Source organism: Oryzias latipes, chromosome 9 (assembly GCF_002234675.1).
Source record: "Oryzias latipes chromosome 9, ASM223467v1".
Lineage (NCBI taxonomy): Eukaryota > Metazoa > Chordata > Actinopteri > Beloniformes > Adrianichthyidae > Oryzias > Oryzias latipes.
The window spans coordinates 20,460,321-20,477,126 of NC_019867.2; the positions used below are offsets into that span (position 1 = coordinate 20,460,321).

Sequence of the window (16,806 nt, forward strand, 5' to 3'; positions counted from 1 at the left end):
GGCTGTTTTCGGCTTCCGTAGAATAGAACTACATCCGATATTTAGCTCTGTAATGTTTGTGGATAAAGTCAGTAGGAAGAACAGACTGGCGAAATGGTGAAGAGTACATACACAAAACAGATCATGTCTATGACACGCACAATTTGTGGCTTTTCAACTTTTAATTGCAGCTCATCTGATAGTTTTCATGAGCAGATGAGGTTAGTTTGGAGTTCTTTGCTTTTGTAGTTACCTGATTCTTGAGAGCTGGGACAAAACTTATACTACATAAAAAAGTCTTAATGAATAAAAAATGCTAAATTTAAAATTGACCATTTTACCATGTTAGATCTAAAGAAATAGTGAATACTGGTGTTATGTTTTAGCCTAGATAATTACTTTTTTTAAAGATATGTTTGCTTAAATGTATGACTAGCGATTAGGTGCCCTTTGTTATTTTCTTTATTTTATTTCTCATGTCCTCGGCTTTAGGTAACAATAGTCACCAACATTGGAAAACATTAAGTCTTCATAATATATATCAAATTAAATATGGGGGTTAAAAGTGTAAAAAAAAAAATAATGAATAAAAAAATAAATTGAACAGTAAATAGAACAACTTTAGTCTTTCTGAAGGTCTTTTGTCTCAACTCTCAAGAATCAATGAGTTCTTAAAATCATTAGAACGAAAATCACGAGAAAAACAATTAGAACAAAGATCACTTTTTTTGTTTTTGTTTTTTTAAATGCAGTACTGTTCCATACGTTACTGTAGTTCCCTCCATACCAACAGAAATAGCTGTTGATACGGCGGCTGCAATTTTAAAGGCAAGGCAGACAAACTTGGATGGATCAAAGTTTGTCTGATACATCCACTCTGATTTAGTGGCACGGACTATACAACAGTCTGAAGAATAGAAATGGAAAACCATTGCTAAAAAAGTGGTCGAACCCTGTTTATGGGGTTGACATCTGGAAACAGGCTAGGCCACTCCAGGACATCGAATTTCTTCTTACGAAGCCACTACTTTGTTACCCGAGCAGTATGTTTGGGATCGTTGACTTGTTGAAAAAGCCAGCCACGTCTCATCTTCCTCCTTCCCTTGCTGATGGAAGGAGCTTCTCACTCAGAATCTGATGAAACATGGTCCCATTCATTCTTTTCCTTTACAGTGATTAGTCATCCTGGTCCCTCTGCTGAAAAACAGCCCAAAAGCATGATGTTTCCACTCCCATGCTTTGCAGTAGGTGTGGTGTTCTTTGGATACAACTGAGCTTTCTTTCTCCTCCAAACAGGACAAGTATAGTTCTTACCAAAAACTTATATTTTGGTTTCATTTGATCATAGGACATTCTCCCAATCCTGTCCTGGATCTTCTAAATGCTCCTTACCAAACCCTAGTCAGGCCTGCTACAGCCATAGTGCGTTACTGATGGTAGTCTTTGTTACTACTTTGGTCCCAGCTCTCTGCAAATCATTCACTAGGTACCCCGTGTGGTTCTGGGATTTTTGCTGCCCTTTCTTGTGATCATTTTGACCCCATTGGGTGAGATCAAGCTGCAGGTCAACAATGTTGTTTCTGGTGTCCTTAGACAGCTCTTTGGTCTTGGCCATAGGTTGAGTTTGTAGTCAGTTTGAGGTTGTGGACAGGTGTTTTATATAGATAACCAGTTCAAACGGGTGCCATTACTACAGGTAACGAGTGGAGGACAGAGGATCCTCTTACAGAATAAGTTACAGGTCTGTGAGATCCGGAAATCTTGCTTGTTTGTGGGTGACCAAATACTTATTTTCCACCAGAATTTGTAAATAAATTCCATAAAAATCAAATGTGATTTTCTGGATTTTTTCCCCTCATAGTTAAGGTATACCAATGATGACCATTACATGCCTTTCTCATCTTTTTGCACAATTGGTGGCTGACTTGTGCTGCTATCACTTCTCTAGACTTGGCTCTCGCTCTCCCCCGAACACCTCCCAGCCTCCAGCTTTCTTCAGCAAGTTGACTGAAAGCACCTCAGCTATTGTGAAGTCTAAGAAGCAGGAGATGATCAAGAAGATGACGGTGGTTGGCAGCGAAAGTGATTTCAGTAAGTCTGATCTCTCAGGAAGGAGGAGTTGGTTAAACCATGTTGAGGAAAACCTGACTTGTGCTTTTCCAATCACAATTTCAGATGCTGGTCAGCCGGGAACAGAAATATTCAATATGCCGGCTTCCACAACTGCAGGTAATCTCTCAAACATTTAACCAGAAGTATGAAGTTGATCACACTGTTATGTTTTTCCAAGCCGTCTGTGGCTTAATGACAAAAATCAAAGTTACCAGTGTTGTCGATGTGCAGCTTAGTTCTGTGCTGACTTTGTGGCCATTTAGATATAAACGACTGATGTAACTTAGAAAGTGTTCATTTTCTATTAAACACTACAGGACCTGTGACTGTGCGCAATCATCCAGCTCCAGAGGCTCCTGGAAACTCCATAGGCCTTGAAGCAATCATTAGAAAAGCCTTAATGGGCAAATATGATGATGCATCTGAGGAGCGCTCTTCATCCAGTGCTGCTAACCCAGACGGGCGAGCTGAGGATCTGTTTTCTCAAGGTACTGCCTCAACAAACATCTGAATCTTTTTCTCAATACATGAATTCTTCACAATCTGCTGTACTTAATTGTTTTGACAAAATCTGCAGTTGCCCTCAACATCTTAACGCTTTAGCTCCAGTACTGAGATTCTTTCGACTACCATTAACACAATTCACATAATTCCAGCGGGTTCTGAAATGGCGAAAAGCAACTTTATGGCGATATGCAACACTTGACGGCAGTAATGTTGAGTAGTGGGAGGTCAAAGAGCGTGTGTGGCGTTTTTTGGTGTTAAAGGGTTAACCAGAGTAAACAGTACTTAACATGTGACTACTGTCTTGTTTTCTGTAGGTGGGTCAAAGCCCTCAAAGGGCAGCGGACGCTCCAGCGGGCGCAAGGCCAAGTCCCCGGGACCAGGTCTGTCTGGGAGTGAGAGGCCTTCGTCTGTGTCTTCAGTTCACTCAGAGGGAGATTACAACAGGAGAACTCCGCTCACCAACCGTGTCTTGGATGACCGCCCTTTGTCTGCAGGTACTTGTCCTTTCTTAAAACCAATGCATACCCATTTGTCGGGGTATAAATCGCGGTCTTTTGCATTGTTTGGTGCTAATTGTATGCGTTTTTATTTTATTTTATAAATGGTAACAACCACTAGAGGGCACTGTAGTTGTGCATCAGTATTTGCTACTGACAGCAAAGCAAAAGAAGAAGAGTTGCTCAGTTTTACGGCAGGCTTGTTGGAACACGAATGTTCCAGAATTCAATAGATTTAGTGATTTGAAGTGATATAAAGGCCGAATCTGAATTCTTCCCCTACAGCTTCTCCCTACCCCTACATTTAGCGCTCCAAATGGAGAGTTATAGAAAAGTAGTGTATTCTAATTCGGACGTCACTTCCACTCGATGATGTCAGCTAGCAGCTAGCACTTGGAAAATGCATAACATCTGTTTTATCATATAAAAAACTCATGCAAACATGTACAACATACATGTAAACTTCTGTGCTTCGGAGCACACCCACGAGAAGAAATGTGTTACTCCTCCAAGGCACAGCACACCGCGGATTACCCTCGCGGTGCAGGGCTCTGTATCTGTATCCCTCCGCCGCAAGGGTTTCCCATTTAACAGAACTATTTGACACTCCATCCCTCCAAATGGCCCTACAATTGCAAGGATAGGGAGAAGCAGATTCAGCCGAAGAGTTTAGTTGACTTGTTAGCATGTTCTTTTTGGTTATCTAAATAAATGTTCATATGTTGCGCTCATATACTAGATTCCTCCTGTGTGTCATGAAGCTAAATAAGCATCCATTTGTTTCAGTAGTGAAGTGTGTATATACTCAATTATTGTTTGCTATTCCATTATTATGACTTCCCTTTCAAGATGAAATGTCAGTTCTTTATACGGTATTTTGGTTAACAAGTTTTTACCAAAAGTACGACTTAAATATGACTTTTTTTTTTTGGCTACTTCAACTTGTACTCTAGGCTGACTTATGGCCTAAAAATTAAAGTACCTGTGTGAGAGGCACAATAGAAGAATGACTCTGGGACTCTTTATTTTTTACAGGTTCAACTCCGACCCCCTTTCCATGTAACCCTCTGATAATGGGGTTCCCCAGTGGCACAGTGTCAGCTCATCCTTCTGGTCAACAAGGCAACCAGGGCCCCGGGGCAGGACCTGGACCTGGACCTGGACAGGGTCGGTCCTGGGAAGAGGAGCCCAAGCCTCTGCTCGTATCTCAGTACGACCCTTTGTCTGACAGCGAGTGACCTTAAACACGCTGAAAAGCTGGCGTGCTGCCTCAGCTGAACACGCACTCATACCGCCTTGCTGTCTGCAGCGCAGGAAGTGAAGGAAGTGGAACTCCTCTTCTATGTGTGTGTGTGTGAGAGCGCCTAATGGTTATGCATTCACTCCAAAACTACTCTAAAGGAAAAATCACTTAAACTATTTTTAATCCTCACTGGCCTTATCTATACGGACACATTGGGCTGTACCATGCAGGTTTACTTGTCTGATGGGAGTCTGACAGTGTGGCAGTCCACATAGCAGCAACCTGTGGTTTTCTTCACGATGAACTTCAGCCGCTGCAGGCTAACATGTGAAGACGCAGGAGGAGAACCAACACTTTTCCTTTTTTTAAAAATTGTTTTTTATTTGTTTCTGCTCTTTCTTTCTCCTTAAACTGTCAGTCCAGTCCTGTTTTTGTGAGCTGAGACCTTTAGTGCATTTTGATGGTAAACTTTTGATGGTGTCATTAGATGTCTCTTATCTGCAATGATATATAGTTTTTTTGTTTTTTTGTTTTGTTTTTTGGGGGGTGGGGGCAGAGATCCTCGGTTGTTGGTTTACAGGGTAACATTGCTGTTTGTTTCTGATGTCGCATGTTCTGGCGTGGACCCTGGGGGAGGAGCTCGGCAGACTTCAGGAATCTGTGGGTCTGGGATGAATTGCCACATGGATGGCACTGAGACAAGTGACACTTTCTCACTGTTTTTATATTAACCATGTCTGTGTTTGTTGAAAATGTTTTGATTTTTTAATATGAAGCACTTAGCTGTCGATCATGTTCACGACTGCAGTTCAAGCATTTGTCTGTGGAGAGCAGCACAGGAACCCACTCCAGAGGTCTCCTTCAACACCCGTTTGTCCATTTCGGTTTCAGCTGCCAATCTTATTTAGTGCACCCATGCTCAAAGCGACAATCAAGATGATGACTTTTGACAGCATTGCAGACCAACAATTAAAGCTGCCGAAAGGCAAACTGCATTTCGATCCTGTTTCCAGTAGAAATGTGATAAAAGCCATCAGATCTGATGGCCTAAGCCGCTCTGTAACAGCAGGTGTCCACACCTGGTGTCCACACCTGGTGTCCACACCTGGTGTCCACACCTGGTGTCCACACCTGGTGTCCACACCTGGTGTCCACACCTGGTGTCCACACCTGGTGTCCACACCTGGTGTCCACACCTGACTTACTATAGTAAATAGTTAAGAGATAGTTTTAGTGTTAAGTGCCATTTATTTTAAGAAAGTACTCAAGTTTTAAAAGTTACGCACAAGTTTTTGCCCCCTCTCCCTCCCTCCTCCTACTTGAGTTGAGACTAAACTTGCAGGGTAAACGCAACAGCAAAGCAAGCGTCCCGTTTTTATCTTGGCACGACGCTGTCACTGCCTCGGCTTTGAACGCTTTCATTCTCAACAAGACAGAACAGCTTCGTCGCTTTTGGACTTGTGATGTACTTTTTTTCATTGCGCTCCTTTTGCATGATCGGGCTGGAGGAAGCTGAGCTTGAGGCCCGCTGCCACCTCCGCTGGTGTGAAATAAGTTTCTCACACCAGTTTGCAAGATCGCAAAGGCTACACTTTTTTTAAACGGATGTTTCGAGGAGAGATTTTGTGTTTCTGAAGAGTTGACCACAGACTGTCCCTTTTTTTTTGTGTTTGTCATAGCTGATCCTCACAACACAGACATGATTGTTATAGGACTACCTCCTCTCTTTCCTTCATCTTTTGTGTCAAGGGTTAAGCAAGCCTCTGCTGCAGACGACTCATCTCAGCAACATTTTTGTTTTTTCATATATTTTCTTTTTTTACGACTAATGGAGAATTTGTAATTTCACCGTTCAAGGCTGAAATAATGCAGAGCTTTGGACTTTGCTCATTCTATATGCGTCTTTTGTTTTTCCACTGATAAAATGTAAGAATGTTATGCTAAACAGACTAAGCCATAACCAGCTGTTCCCATAACCGATAACTAACATGTTTTTAAAAATACACTGAATTTTTAATGCGCGTCCATTTTTTAAAAATAGTTTGCTCGATGCACATCTCTCATCTTAAACAAATCATCCTAACTTAACTAGAAGTGACTGCAGATGTCTTTGCTGGAGTGTCCAAATGCAGGTGGGGTGGGGAGGGACATTAACATTGTCAAACCTTTTTTTTTTTATTATTATTATAACCCACTGTATAATAGCAAGAATTGTATATACAACCGAAGAGATGTAAATATTTATGTGGCTTGCTGCAAGGTTGGTATTACAAAAAGAAAATATTCACATGGTTAAATTCTACATGCCCACCAGCAAGCTTTGTGGATAGCAGTGTAAAAATGAAAAACAAATTTAAAAAAAAAAAACACTGCCTTAATGTTTAAATAAAAGCTTATTGCCATTCAAGGCTTCAGCGTGTCATTACGCTTTCACCAATAACACTCACATTTTTAGGTTGAGGGAGGTTGCAGATAAAAATAACAACCAGACCCCAAACATGGTAACACTGATACTTATAATTAAATTGTCCAATTAGGAAGCAGCACTGACTGAGAATTAATTTCTCATGTTTTTGGGCAAGGGGAATAGACAACAGGTTGAAATATTAGGCGATCGGCAAAACAATTTCAATTAAAGAGTGATTCTGCAAGTGGTGACTACAGACAACTTCTCCGTCCTTTTGCTTCCTGACTTATGTTTTAGGGACTTTTGCGGTACCGTGAGACGGCGTCTACAACCCACACAAGTGCCTTTGGTTAGCACAACTCTTCTAGGATAGCACATCAATGTGAGCGGTGGCGTGAAGGTTAGCTGTGTCAGTCGGTGTGGTGTCCGAAATCATGGAGGCGCTACCAGGAGACGGGTCAGTACATCAGGAGATGTGCCCAAACTGTTAGAAACAGACTCCATAAGGGTGGGATAAGGGCCCGACGATGTGCCCAAACTGTTAGAAACAGACTCCATAAGGGTGGGATAAGGGCCCGACGTTCCAGGTGGGAGTTATGCCTATAGCTCAACACTGGAAGACAAAGTTTGGCATTTGCTGGAGCAGTGACCCGAGGACCAGGGTTGGGGAAACGCTGAGCTAGAAAACACGAAGATTGGCAAATTTGCTACTGGCGCCCTGTGGTCTTCACAGTTGAAAGCAGGTTCACACTGAGCATGTGACGGAGTCTGGAGATGCCTGGAGAACGTTCTACTGCCTGCAACGTTGGCCAACATGACCGGTTACTGACCACTGCCATTTATTGGTATTTCTTTGGAGGGTCCCACAGTTCTCCATGTACTCACCTGAGGTAGCCTGACTGCCATGAGGTAACGGGATGAGATTCTCAGACCCCATGTAAGACCATACACTGGTGTAATTGACCCTGGGTTCAAGACAATGCTACATCTTACGTAGCTTTCTGCTGTATGAAGGTATAGATGTAATGGACCGACCATAATAGACTTAAGCACATCTTGGACATGTTTGGTCCATCCACCAACAGCAGGTTGCCCCACAGATATTCCAGCGGATGCTTTGGTCCAGGAATACCCGGGCATTGCAGGGAAGTCATACGGGCGTGTGTGTGTGTGGCCTGGTCAAATTCCTCAATTTGACTTCTTACATGACATCAAAGTTGGATCTGTTGTGCAGTTTCCCAAAATAATGTCTTTGCATTATTTTTATATTTATATAAAAGGGCTCATTTAAATTAAATGGCCAAAACCTTTTTTTTTTTTTTTTACAAAACAGATAAGCCTTTCCAGCAATTAAAAAAGTTGCATCTGTTTTAATATTTCATAAACTTTATTCATTTTTCTTCAAATGCTATTGAATATATGTTGACCTATATTTGACCTGCCTTTTGCTCTATTTTGGAAAACTTTCCCATGCATACTTTATGATCAAAACCCATGAATGACGTCACAAATCATCTATTTCATCTTTCTTTAGAGAAAACAAGTCGTTTCCAGTAGAGGGCACTACAGGGGTATCTTTTATTGAAATATGCACTTTTTTCAGAAGATTTAAAACTTTATTAAAAAAAAAATTCAGTTTGAGGTTGCTTTAAACATCCATAATTCAGAAAACCTTTTGTGTGAGCTCCTACAGGATGATTTATTTATTAAACATTTAACACAAGACACATCAGTAATTTAAGTAAACCAAACAATCAAGAAAATGTCTCCGATATTTAATTCCTACACAACTGGAGGACTGAATGCCATGCCTGATTTTGGCCCCTCCACAAGGTGGCGCTTGAATCTTAAAAATCTCGAATGCCAGATTGAATGATGTAAGAAAAGACTCTCTGGGGCACCGACCCACAATCCTGCAGCAGCACCTGCAAGAGCTGCTGTTATTTTCGTTGCAGTCTGATATCTAACGCCTGAGCACACGAGGCAACCAGCACCTCGATTTACAGTCTGTGCTGCAGTCTGCATGAAGGCAAAGACCTCAGCTGTGGAAACTGAAAGACACTTAACTTCTTTTAAGGCTCAATTTATTTCATTTAAGATGTCAAATGCTTACAAAACAGACGAGGCATTTGTGGACCATCTTTCCTTTTATTCATTAAGGTTATATATATCTTCTTTAAATATTTTTTTCAGTTAGAACAGGAACGATTGACGTACAAAAATATAAAGAGAATTATGAAGTGCCTTGATGCCACATATACAATAGGAACATATTTTACAGCCACAAAATCAAGTTTTGGGAAAACAAAAGTATCACACATCGAAACGCCAAAATACTAAACTGTCAACTTTCTCATCGCTCTCCAACGTTTCACATGCTCTCAACACTTTGCCCCTGAATCCTCACCACTGGAAACCATTTCCTCAGCTTTTATATACGTTTCCCTTTTATTCCGTAGGCAGATCCTCTTTTGTGTGTTTTTTTCCCCCCTCAAATACTGTGCCCCTTTTCACAAGCAAGGAGCTGAACCTCCTCCGCATCAACCCCCCCCTCCTGTCCTGACTCTGCACCAACTCAGATGCAACTTCAACTTAAAAAACAAACAAAACAAAAATAGAAAAGATCAGGAATAAACATTTGCAACAAAATAAAAGATTCAAATGAAAAATTGAGGTAAAGTCAGGAGTTTCAATATTCAGCAGTCTAAATATACTTTGTAGATACATATGACAAACACATTTAAAAAAGGAAAAAATGGCTTCTAACTTATTCATTTTTTTAAACATGGGCTATAGATCAAACATAACTCAAATTTGTTCTTAATTTAAAACATAACATCCTACGCGTTAACCTGAAACAGATTTGTTGATGGCGTCAAACGCAGTTTATCATCAGAATTCATGTAAAAGAAAAACGATTTTGTCCGCTCAGGCTCCCTCAATAAAGGTTAATGGTGGATATTTATCAAGCATTGGATCAACATTGAATTGAGTACATTAAGTCACTTAATGCAAAGAAATTGCAGATGGATTCAGAGAAGCACATAAATGATCCCACTCTTCATTTTATATCTGCATTTTTACCAGGAAATGGTCAATTGCACTTCTGTTTTACAGTTGTTTCATTAGTGAAACATCAATGCTTGATTTTAAAGCAGGTTAAAAAGTTAACTCTAAATATCACCAGCTAAAACTTTACCAACTTTGCTACTTTTTAGAAAACCTTTGTTCTTCTTAATGAATACAGACAAGAGAGAAATAATAAAATATACATTGGTTTGTTTAAACATTTAGTCTTTGATTTGTAACTCGCCATTCCTCCTTAAAAACTCCTGCTGTTAGGCTAACATCTAATATAGTTGCATGTAATGTTCCACGCTTTTCAAAGGCATTTTTAGGTGCTTTATTAGTCTCAAGTTCTTAAGCTTTCTGTCTCAGTGTGTGGGATAGTAGGAAATAAACTGTTCATTTAACTTTGGTCCAATTTGTCAGAGGCAATATAGAAATTCCTCACTGCAATGCCAAGTACTCTGAGAGAACCGGGACATAAAAATATAATATAAAAAAGGTGCAAGAAAGCCATAATTAGAAAGCTTTGCATTGTTGTGATAAGGTTTGGCTTAAATCCAAGACACTCTTCCCTATATGCACAGATATTTGTGATCTGATGGTTATAATCCAACCTGGAGAAAAGCTGAGGCGCTTTCAGCTTATCAGATCTCACATTAAATAAGACATGAAACCTCCGTCGTGCAGCTCAAAAGTCTGCAGCAGCAGGAAGAACAAAAACTCAGGGAAAATGTCTGAGTTTCAGAGTTGGGGCTCCAGGTACTTCCCTTTCAGTGTGGGCCTTTCCAAGTTCCCAGGAAGAAAAACAACAACAGTTGGAACAAAGACTAAAACCAGGAGGATCAGCTCCTTCTCGTGTTTAGGCCCTACAGGTCCTCTGTGTAGATGATGCAGGGACTTGTGTCCTCGCTGGACTGCAGCTGTACGGTGGAGACGAACCAGCGGCGGGAGCCTTTGGCTTTATAATTGAGCGTGGTGCGGTAAGTGTTCTTGGCGTGTTTTGGGTAGATAATGGTGGTGCTTTGGTAGCTGACGGGCCTCTGCCGGGGCTCCAAGTAGACTTGACTCTTGTAGCTCCTCCAGGTGCAGTTCCCCACTGCCACCACCGTCTCACTGTAGGAGGTGGGCGTAGGAACAGGGCTGCAGAAGACCTGATCCCTGTAATGTTTGTCAGAGTCGTACTTCACCTCTGAATTGCACCTGCAAAGGAAACGATTCCTAATTAACCCTGTAAAGACCACTGCATCAAAGAACTGACAGAAAATAGACATTTTCTGGAATTAAGATGCTTTTTAAAACCCTTTAATAAAAATTTCGCAAAATTGTTTTAGTGAGATATTGATTGTATCAGCAATGATCCATTGAGTGACTTGGTAAGTTTTGGCTCACAAAAATGTTAGTTTAAAATATTGACATTAGTGTTTAGGAAAAAAAACACCTTATGTAATAACAATTTTAAAATGGTGTAACTGTGTTAAGATATGTTGCATTATTTCAACAAAACAAGTAGTCATTTTAAAAAATAAATACCAATGGCTGAGTTATTCTCAACATAAAGATTTTGAAAAGTAGATAAACTTTTACTGCCAAGTTTTTGTTTAGTTTTTTAAGAAGCAGCCATTTTGAAATGAGCAGAAAAAGCCCTTCTACTCCCCCTAGTGGAATGATGATGAACAGCTGGGCAGAAAACATGGAGCAAGTTATCTACAATGGGTTTTTAAGTAAAGTTTGGATCATACTAATGAGATAGAGTTCTCAGAAATGTGTGAATTAAATATGATAAGTTATATAAGGTTAACCATCTGTACCTGATGACAAAGGTGGCTTTGTCGCTAAGACATCAACAAATGCCTGAAAAATGTTTATGTTCGGATCACTTACTTGATTTCTTGCTCCGATTTGGGATTGACTTCAATGCTCTCTCCGTAGAACACCGGCTGCATGCGAGTCCTTAGGTCTGTTCCTGTTGAGTTCAGCAGCAGGTAGGGCAGCTGCACACAAGAAACAAGGCCTTCTGAGCTGCTCTCGATTCACCTTTTCAAGGAATGCCAGCATTGTTGAGGGAGTTTCGGCAGACCCAGCGCACATACTACAAAAACAAACAAAAAAACTCCCAGTCCCACATTCCCTGCTGTGAATCACTAGTCAATTATCTCTGATGAGAATCCACCTCATGGACAGCAGAGCTGTGACTCTGACAGCAGTTAACTGTGGCAACATTTCTGTTTGGATTCAAATATTACACTGAGAAGGCCCTGCCAAGGGAGTTGTTGGTGGAAAATGTTTTTCTCACTCAGTAGACGTGTGAGCCAGACGGCCGCCTGTGTGTGCAGAGGGAACACTTGATTGTGAAAAAAGTGGAAAGAAAAACCCAGCTGATTGAAGGTGACACTGTCTGAAAATGCTAACGAGGTGACAGTGAAGTGGTGGAGCTCTGCAGGAAAGGTCGGAGGTGAAGCTCAGAACAACATCCCGCTGCTGGTGTATAGAGGCCCTCGCTCTAGATTTGAAGTTTAAAGTTCAAATCACTTACATTCAAGCTTCTCATGATGTTTGTGGCTTCTGTTGAAGCAAACAAAAAGGACCTTCAGATTCCCTCTCTGCTCTGTTTTCTGTTTTAAAAAAAAACACGTTTTAAACTGCAGAGTTTCACACCTCAAAGAGTTTGGGTTGAATTGCGTGTTTCAAGTATATTTAAACGATTTAGTAGAGATCTCACATTTGGCTGTGTTTTTCCTGCAGGTGTGTTTGTGAACCACAACCACGACCCTGGCACCTCTCACATTGCACAGGGGGGAGGCTGTCACATGCTGTCACCCTCTGCACATGCCACCAGAGGAGCCGAGCAAGAGCAGGCCAAGGGCGCAGTGTGAAGCTCATCTTACTGCATCCTCACAGCTGCTGCGTTTTGCTTCAGTTAAAGCTGAGTAAACTATATCTGCAAGCCGTTCGATTCCTGTCCCAGGGTTCCTCATGGTCTGAACACACTGTACCACTGTGTGATTATTTGCCCTCGTTGCTCCAGAGCATTCTGCACATTTCTCCATGCAGGACTCTGGCAGCATCTGTAAAGCAAACACTTGTGAATGGAGGGTGAGTTACCTCCATGCAGCCAATCTACCAACAAGCACATAAAGCATAAGCCTGCCTGGAAGCACAGTTTGGCCCAGAAGAAATGTTCTCCAGCTGAGCAACAAAGCAGGACTACTGAGGGAAAAATGAGCACAGCTTTCCCGCTGCTGGCTGTTTGTGATGGCAAACCCCTCACACTTTGCATTCTTTGATGTGCATGGATGAGCATCTGTATCATTTCATGAAACACGGCTTGAAAGATAGTGCTCTGACTGATCCACTATCACTTAATCAGTTTCTTTGAGCTGTTTATTCTCTATTTTGTAGATCTTGTAACTTTCTTCATAATGCATTTAGAAAGAATTGGCTTTTCCTGCATACATTTAAATCCCCTTTGACAGCAGTTTGTTGAATTGCAAAATATTGAAGATGCATGCAATCATTTCCAACGGCTTCAGTCACCCGTAAGCCTTGTGCTATCCTAGCCACTTTAACATTGGGAGTTGGGTCATCTAGACCCACTAGACAGTGTGCTGAACCTTTTTTCTTCAATGATTTGTGATCTTCACTGGTGTCCATGGATCACATGAAATCTTTCCACCTTTATCCACCTTTGTCTTGGTAGGGAGAACATGTCAATGTAAGGGTGGGGCTATCTAAGATAGCACAAGGGTTACACAGAGCGTGAGTTTTTCTTTCTTTATTTTTCTTTTTTTTTACAAAAACAAACCCAAAAGCCAGCTTATTTAGAATTCCTGGGAGCAAAAAACCAGACAGTTTCACTAATTGCAGCCGCACCATGCACCCCTGCATTGTTGAAGCCTCCTTCTGACAACTTAAAGTCAATCTGAACTTGCAGAACCGTGATCTTAAAGTCCTGAAAACTGGGAAATGACTTTCACTTCAACCAACCCTGTCTGGTGCAGCAAACAAGTCACCGCAGGTTGAAACACTCAAAACTTCTTTGACCTTTAAGAGACCAAAACGTGTACCACATTGCCAATGAAGCCTTTGTTAGAGTGGAAAATGGTCAAAGTACATTGCCTGTAGATACATGTGGATAGTGCGTTTGATGGAAACACAGCACTTTGGTTAAAATGTTAATTTTGTGAAGATTAGGGAAGCTGCAGTGATAACCAGAGGGTAAACAACTGGCATGTTTCTGGTTTGGATGATATCTGACTTAGACTGGCTCTGTTGCAGCAGAGACGATGGACCGTCATTGGTGAAGGCGCGCCTGTGCACACTTTCAGCTTCGAGCCTCCTGATGTTCACTCACCATGCATGTGGAGGTAGAAGTCTGACAGCAGAAAACAGAAGTACAACTTCTTATCAGTCAGAGATTGGTGAGATTTTTTTAAGAAATTTTAAGAATTTTTGAAGAAGCATCATGCCAAACAGGTTGGGTAGGTTCTACCTGGAACCAGTTATCATTTTAAACTGGTTTAAAACAAGCAGTTTCTGAGCGCCTACTATTGAGATTAAATGTGTAGGATTATCATTTCAGCCCACATGACAGGGTTGATGGGCCTCATGCCTCCTTGTCACAGAACATTACCATTCTCTGTCAATTGAGCTGTCCAAGGAGGAAACAAAGTGATTATTCTCACATTAAACTGCCAAAAGTCCACAAAACTCCTAGATCAAAGAGGAGACTGCAGCCCAGACATGACAGGACCTTCAAAATATCTGACCTTCGGGGGCACCTGTGTGGTACGGTCACACCTGATGCCCAGCAGTGAAAACACCAAACAGGTTTGTGCAGCAGTTTAATGAGAGCCAGTGACATCCTCAGCCTGAAAGCAGGATCACAATTATGCCACTGAGGAATCTCATTCTGGGACAGGGGAAAGAAAGCTTCCAGATGTTCTAGACTGACCAAAAAAAATGCTCCCAGCAAGTTTCCAGTTTTTACTTTACTGTTCAATAACAACCTGATCTGCGCGCGTCAATGAATCTAAAATGATTCCAATCCAGACTTTAAGACAGTAAAATGCAGTGAACACAGACCTGTTCTCTTACCAGTTTGCCTTCTCGGCGTTCCTTTTTGTAAAATCCATGGTGGCTTTCCACGGGCGTCGTGCAGCTGCCGGAGCGCGACTCCAGCAGAGTCGCAGAGAGGGAGCAGAAGGGCGGGCTGGGACTTGGGGGCAACCCTGAATCCGGACTGTCGAGCAGCCCCTCTCGATTCTTTCCTTTTAGACTATCATCCATCGCTTGTAAGTGCAAATGCCCCACCATTTCTGGGAGGAATTAGATGAGGGGGAAAACTAATAACAAAAATCACACTTTCCCCTCCGTGTTGTGCTCCAAGTTGCTTGAAAAGACACAATTTTGACTTTTTGTCGACTTCTGGAAGTACACAAAGGAACAGAAATAAAAAAAAAGTGTCGTTTCCTTGTGAACAGAACAGATCTCCATCCAGAGAGATGTTGGCTAATCTGTTTTTGTCTTCAAAATGTACTGTACCTGCGCGTCCTTTAATCATTAAAGATATTCCAATCGTGCGTCACGTTGATACACTTTTCTTTTCACACTCCAAAACCCGGGTTTAAGTGTTGTTTACTCTAAAAAAAACAACCAAAAACACAACAAAACACAAAGTGGCTGTTCGTGTGGTAGCGATCTGAATGAGAGCTCCTCTTCTTTGCGTCCCCGCGTATGACTGAGACGAGTCTGCGTGCGCTCTCCAGAAGAGAGCTCACTCCTGATGATCCTGCCAGGCTTTTTTTTTCGTTCTTTCTGTACCTGGATTGAGTCCAGCCCTCATGATCTGGATTACTTCCATGCGCCACCGGTAGGGGCGAACAGATCCCACATTTCCTGCTGAGCTGTGAAGTTTGGCACCCTGCGTTGAGACGCGCTTTGCTGCGCGGCTGATTCTGTAATTTAGAATTAAAAAGGAGTTATTGATTGTTTATGTCTTTTATTTGTTTTATTGGTTCTGTCAGGATGACAGGGACCAACAGGCGAGAATGGTTATTGAGATTTCTCCCTTTTAGATCCAATCCCCACATCACTGTTAAAAACATTTGATGACTTCTTTGAGTTTGAGCTCTTAAACATAGTAAATTCTTCTTTTCAGACAGGTGTCTTTCCTGCTGCCATTAAAACGGCAGTGGTGAAGCCTCTTCTGAAGAAGAGTAATTAAGGTCATCACAATTATTGACCAGTATTTAACTTAGCATTTTTACGTAAAATGATTGAAAAAAACTGTTTTAATCCAATTAAATGACTTTTTAAAAGTATCAGTCTGTGTTGTGATTTTAGGATTAACTACTGAACAGAAACGGCCCTTGTTAACATAGTAAATGATATTAAATGTAACCTGGACTGTCAGAAACTCTCAGTCCTGGTACTACTTGATACGAGAACAGCATTTGATACTGTAGATCACAGTATTTTACTCAGCAGTCTGAGAGGTTTGGGCATCTCTGGTACTGTACTAAAGGGGTTTTACTCCTATCTCACAGATCGAAGATGTTATGCAAGTATGGATACATGCTCACCAAAGGTCTTTGAAATCAATGTGGGGTCCCCCAGGGTTCAATTTTAGGCCCACTACTTTTTAATCTACATATGCTGCCACTTGGGGATGTAATCAGGAGGCATGGTGTTTGTTTTCATTTTTTTTTTAATGAACTTTATTATTCAACACAAATGGATCAAATATGTATGACAGGAACAATAGTCATAACAACAACAATGTCAGGGGATGGTACATGTATTACAAAAAGATTGCAGATGCTATGCAATGAAAATATTCAGAGACAGACAGTTTTCATAAATATGTATGGCCTTTTTGTTTAAACTATTAGAAATAGTATGTAAATAAGATTCTAATTCTTTAATTATTAAAGGAAAAAAAAGTTGTGATGAAGAAAACTTTGATTTATGAATATGAAATTTACCAAATATTA

General features: G+C 41.2%; 2 protein-coding genes across 5 annotated transcripts in view; one reads left to right on the top strand and one right to left on the bottom strand.

Annotated features, from left to right (window-relative positions):
• Positions 1-6,742, top strand: part of ncor2 (nuclear receptor corepressor 2) — a 93,637-nt gene extending 86,895 nt beyond the window's left edge. For all 3 annotated transcript variants that reach the window (XM_023958647.1, XM_023958648.1, XM_023958649.1), the window contains 5 exons: positions 1,928-2,070; positions 2,155-2,208; positions 2,409-2,579; positions 2,913-3,092; positions 4,131-6,742. In XM_023958647.1, coding sequence (XP_023814415.1) covers positions 1,928-2,070; positions 2,155-2,208; positions 2,409-2,579; positions 2,913-3,092; positions 4,131-4,333 — 751 coding nt within the window. In that variant the 3' untranslated portion in view covers positions 4,334-6,742. The remainder of the gene's footprint in view (positions 1-1,927; positions 2,071-2,154; positions 2,209-2,408; positions 2,580-2,912; positions 3,093-4,130) is intronic.
• Positions 6,743-8,812: 2,070 nt separating this feature from the next.
• LOC101161562 (refilin-A) lies at positions 8,813-15,614 on the bottom strand. Of its 2 annotated transcripts, none has more exons than XM_011479438.3 (4): positions 15,356-15,614; positions 14,897-15,238; positions 11,696-11,805; positions 8,813-11,014 (listed from the first exon to the last, which is right to left on the bottom strand). In XM_011479438.3, the coding sequence occupies exons 2-4, from the start codon at positions 15,125-15,127 to the stop codon at positions 10,681-10,683; spliced, it is 675 nt and encodes a 224-aa protein (XP_011477740.1). In that variant the 5' UTR covers positions 15,128-15,238; positions 15,356-15,614; the 3' UTR covers positions 8,813-10,680. The 2 variants fall into 2 exon arrangements, with proteins under 2 accessions (XP_011477740.1, XP_004072584.1); XM_004072536.4 differs by having other exon boundaries at positions 14,909-15,238; positions 15,356-15,609.
• Between the last annotated feature and the right edge of the window lie 1,192 nt (positions 15,615-16,806).

Coding starts and splice junctions, on each gene's coding strand:
- LOC101161562 (XM_011479438.3), bottom strand. CDS start 15,127: ATGGTGGGGCATTTGCACTTACAAGCGATGGATGATAGTCTAAAAGGA. Junction 11,806..14,896: donor GCAAACTGGTAAGAGAACAG/GTCTGTGTTCAC, acceptor TCTTGTGTGCAG/CTGCCCTACCTGCTGCTGAA. Junction 11,015..11,695: donor AAATCGGAGCAAGAAATCAA/GTAAGTGATCCG, acceptor TTTCCTTTGCAG/GTGCAATTCAGAGGTGAAGT.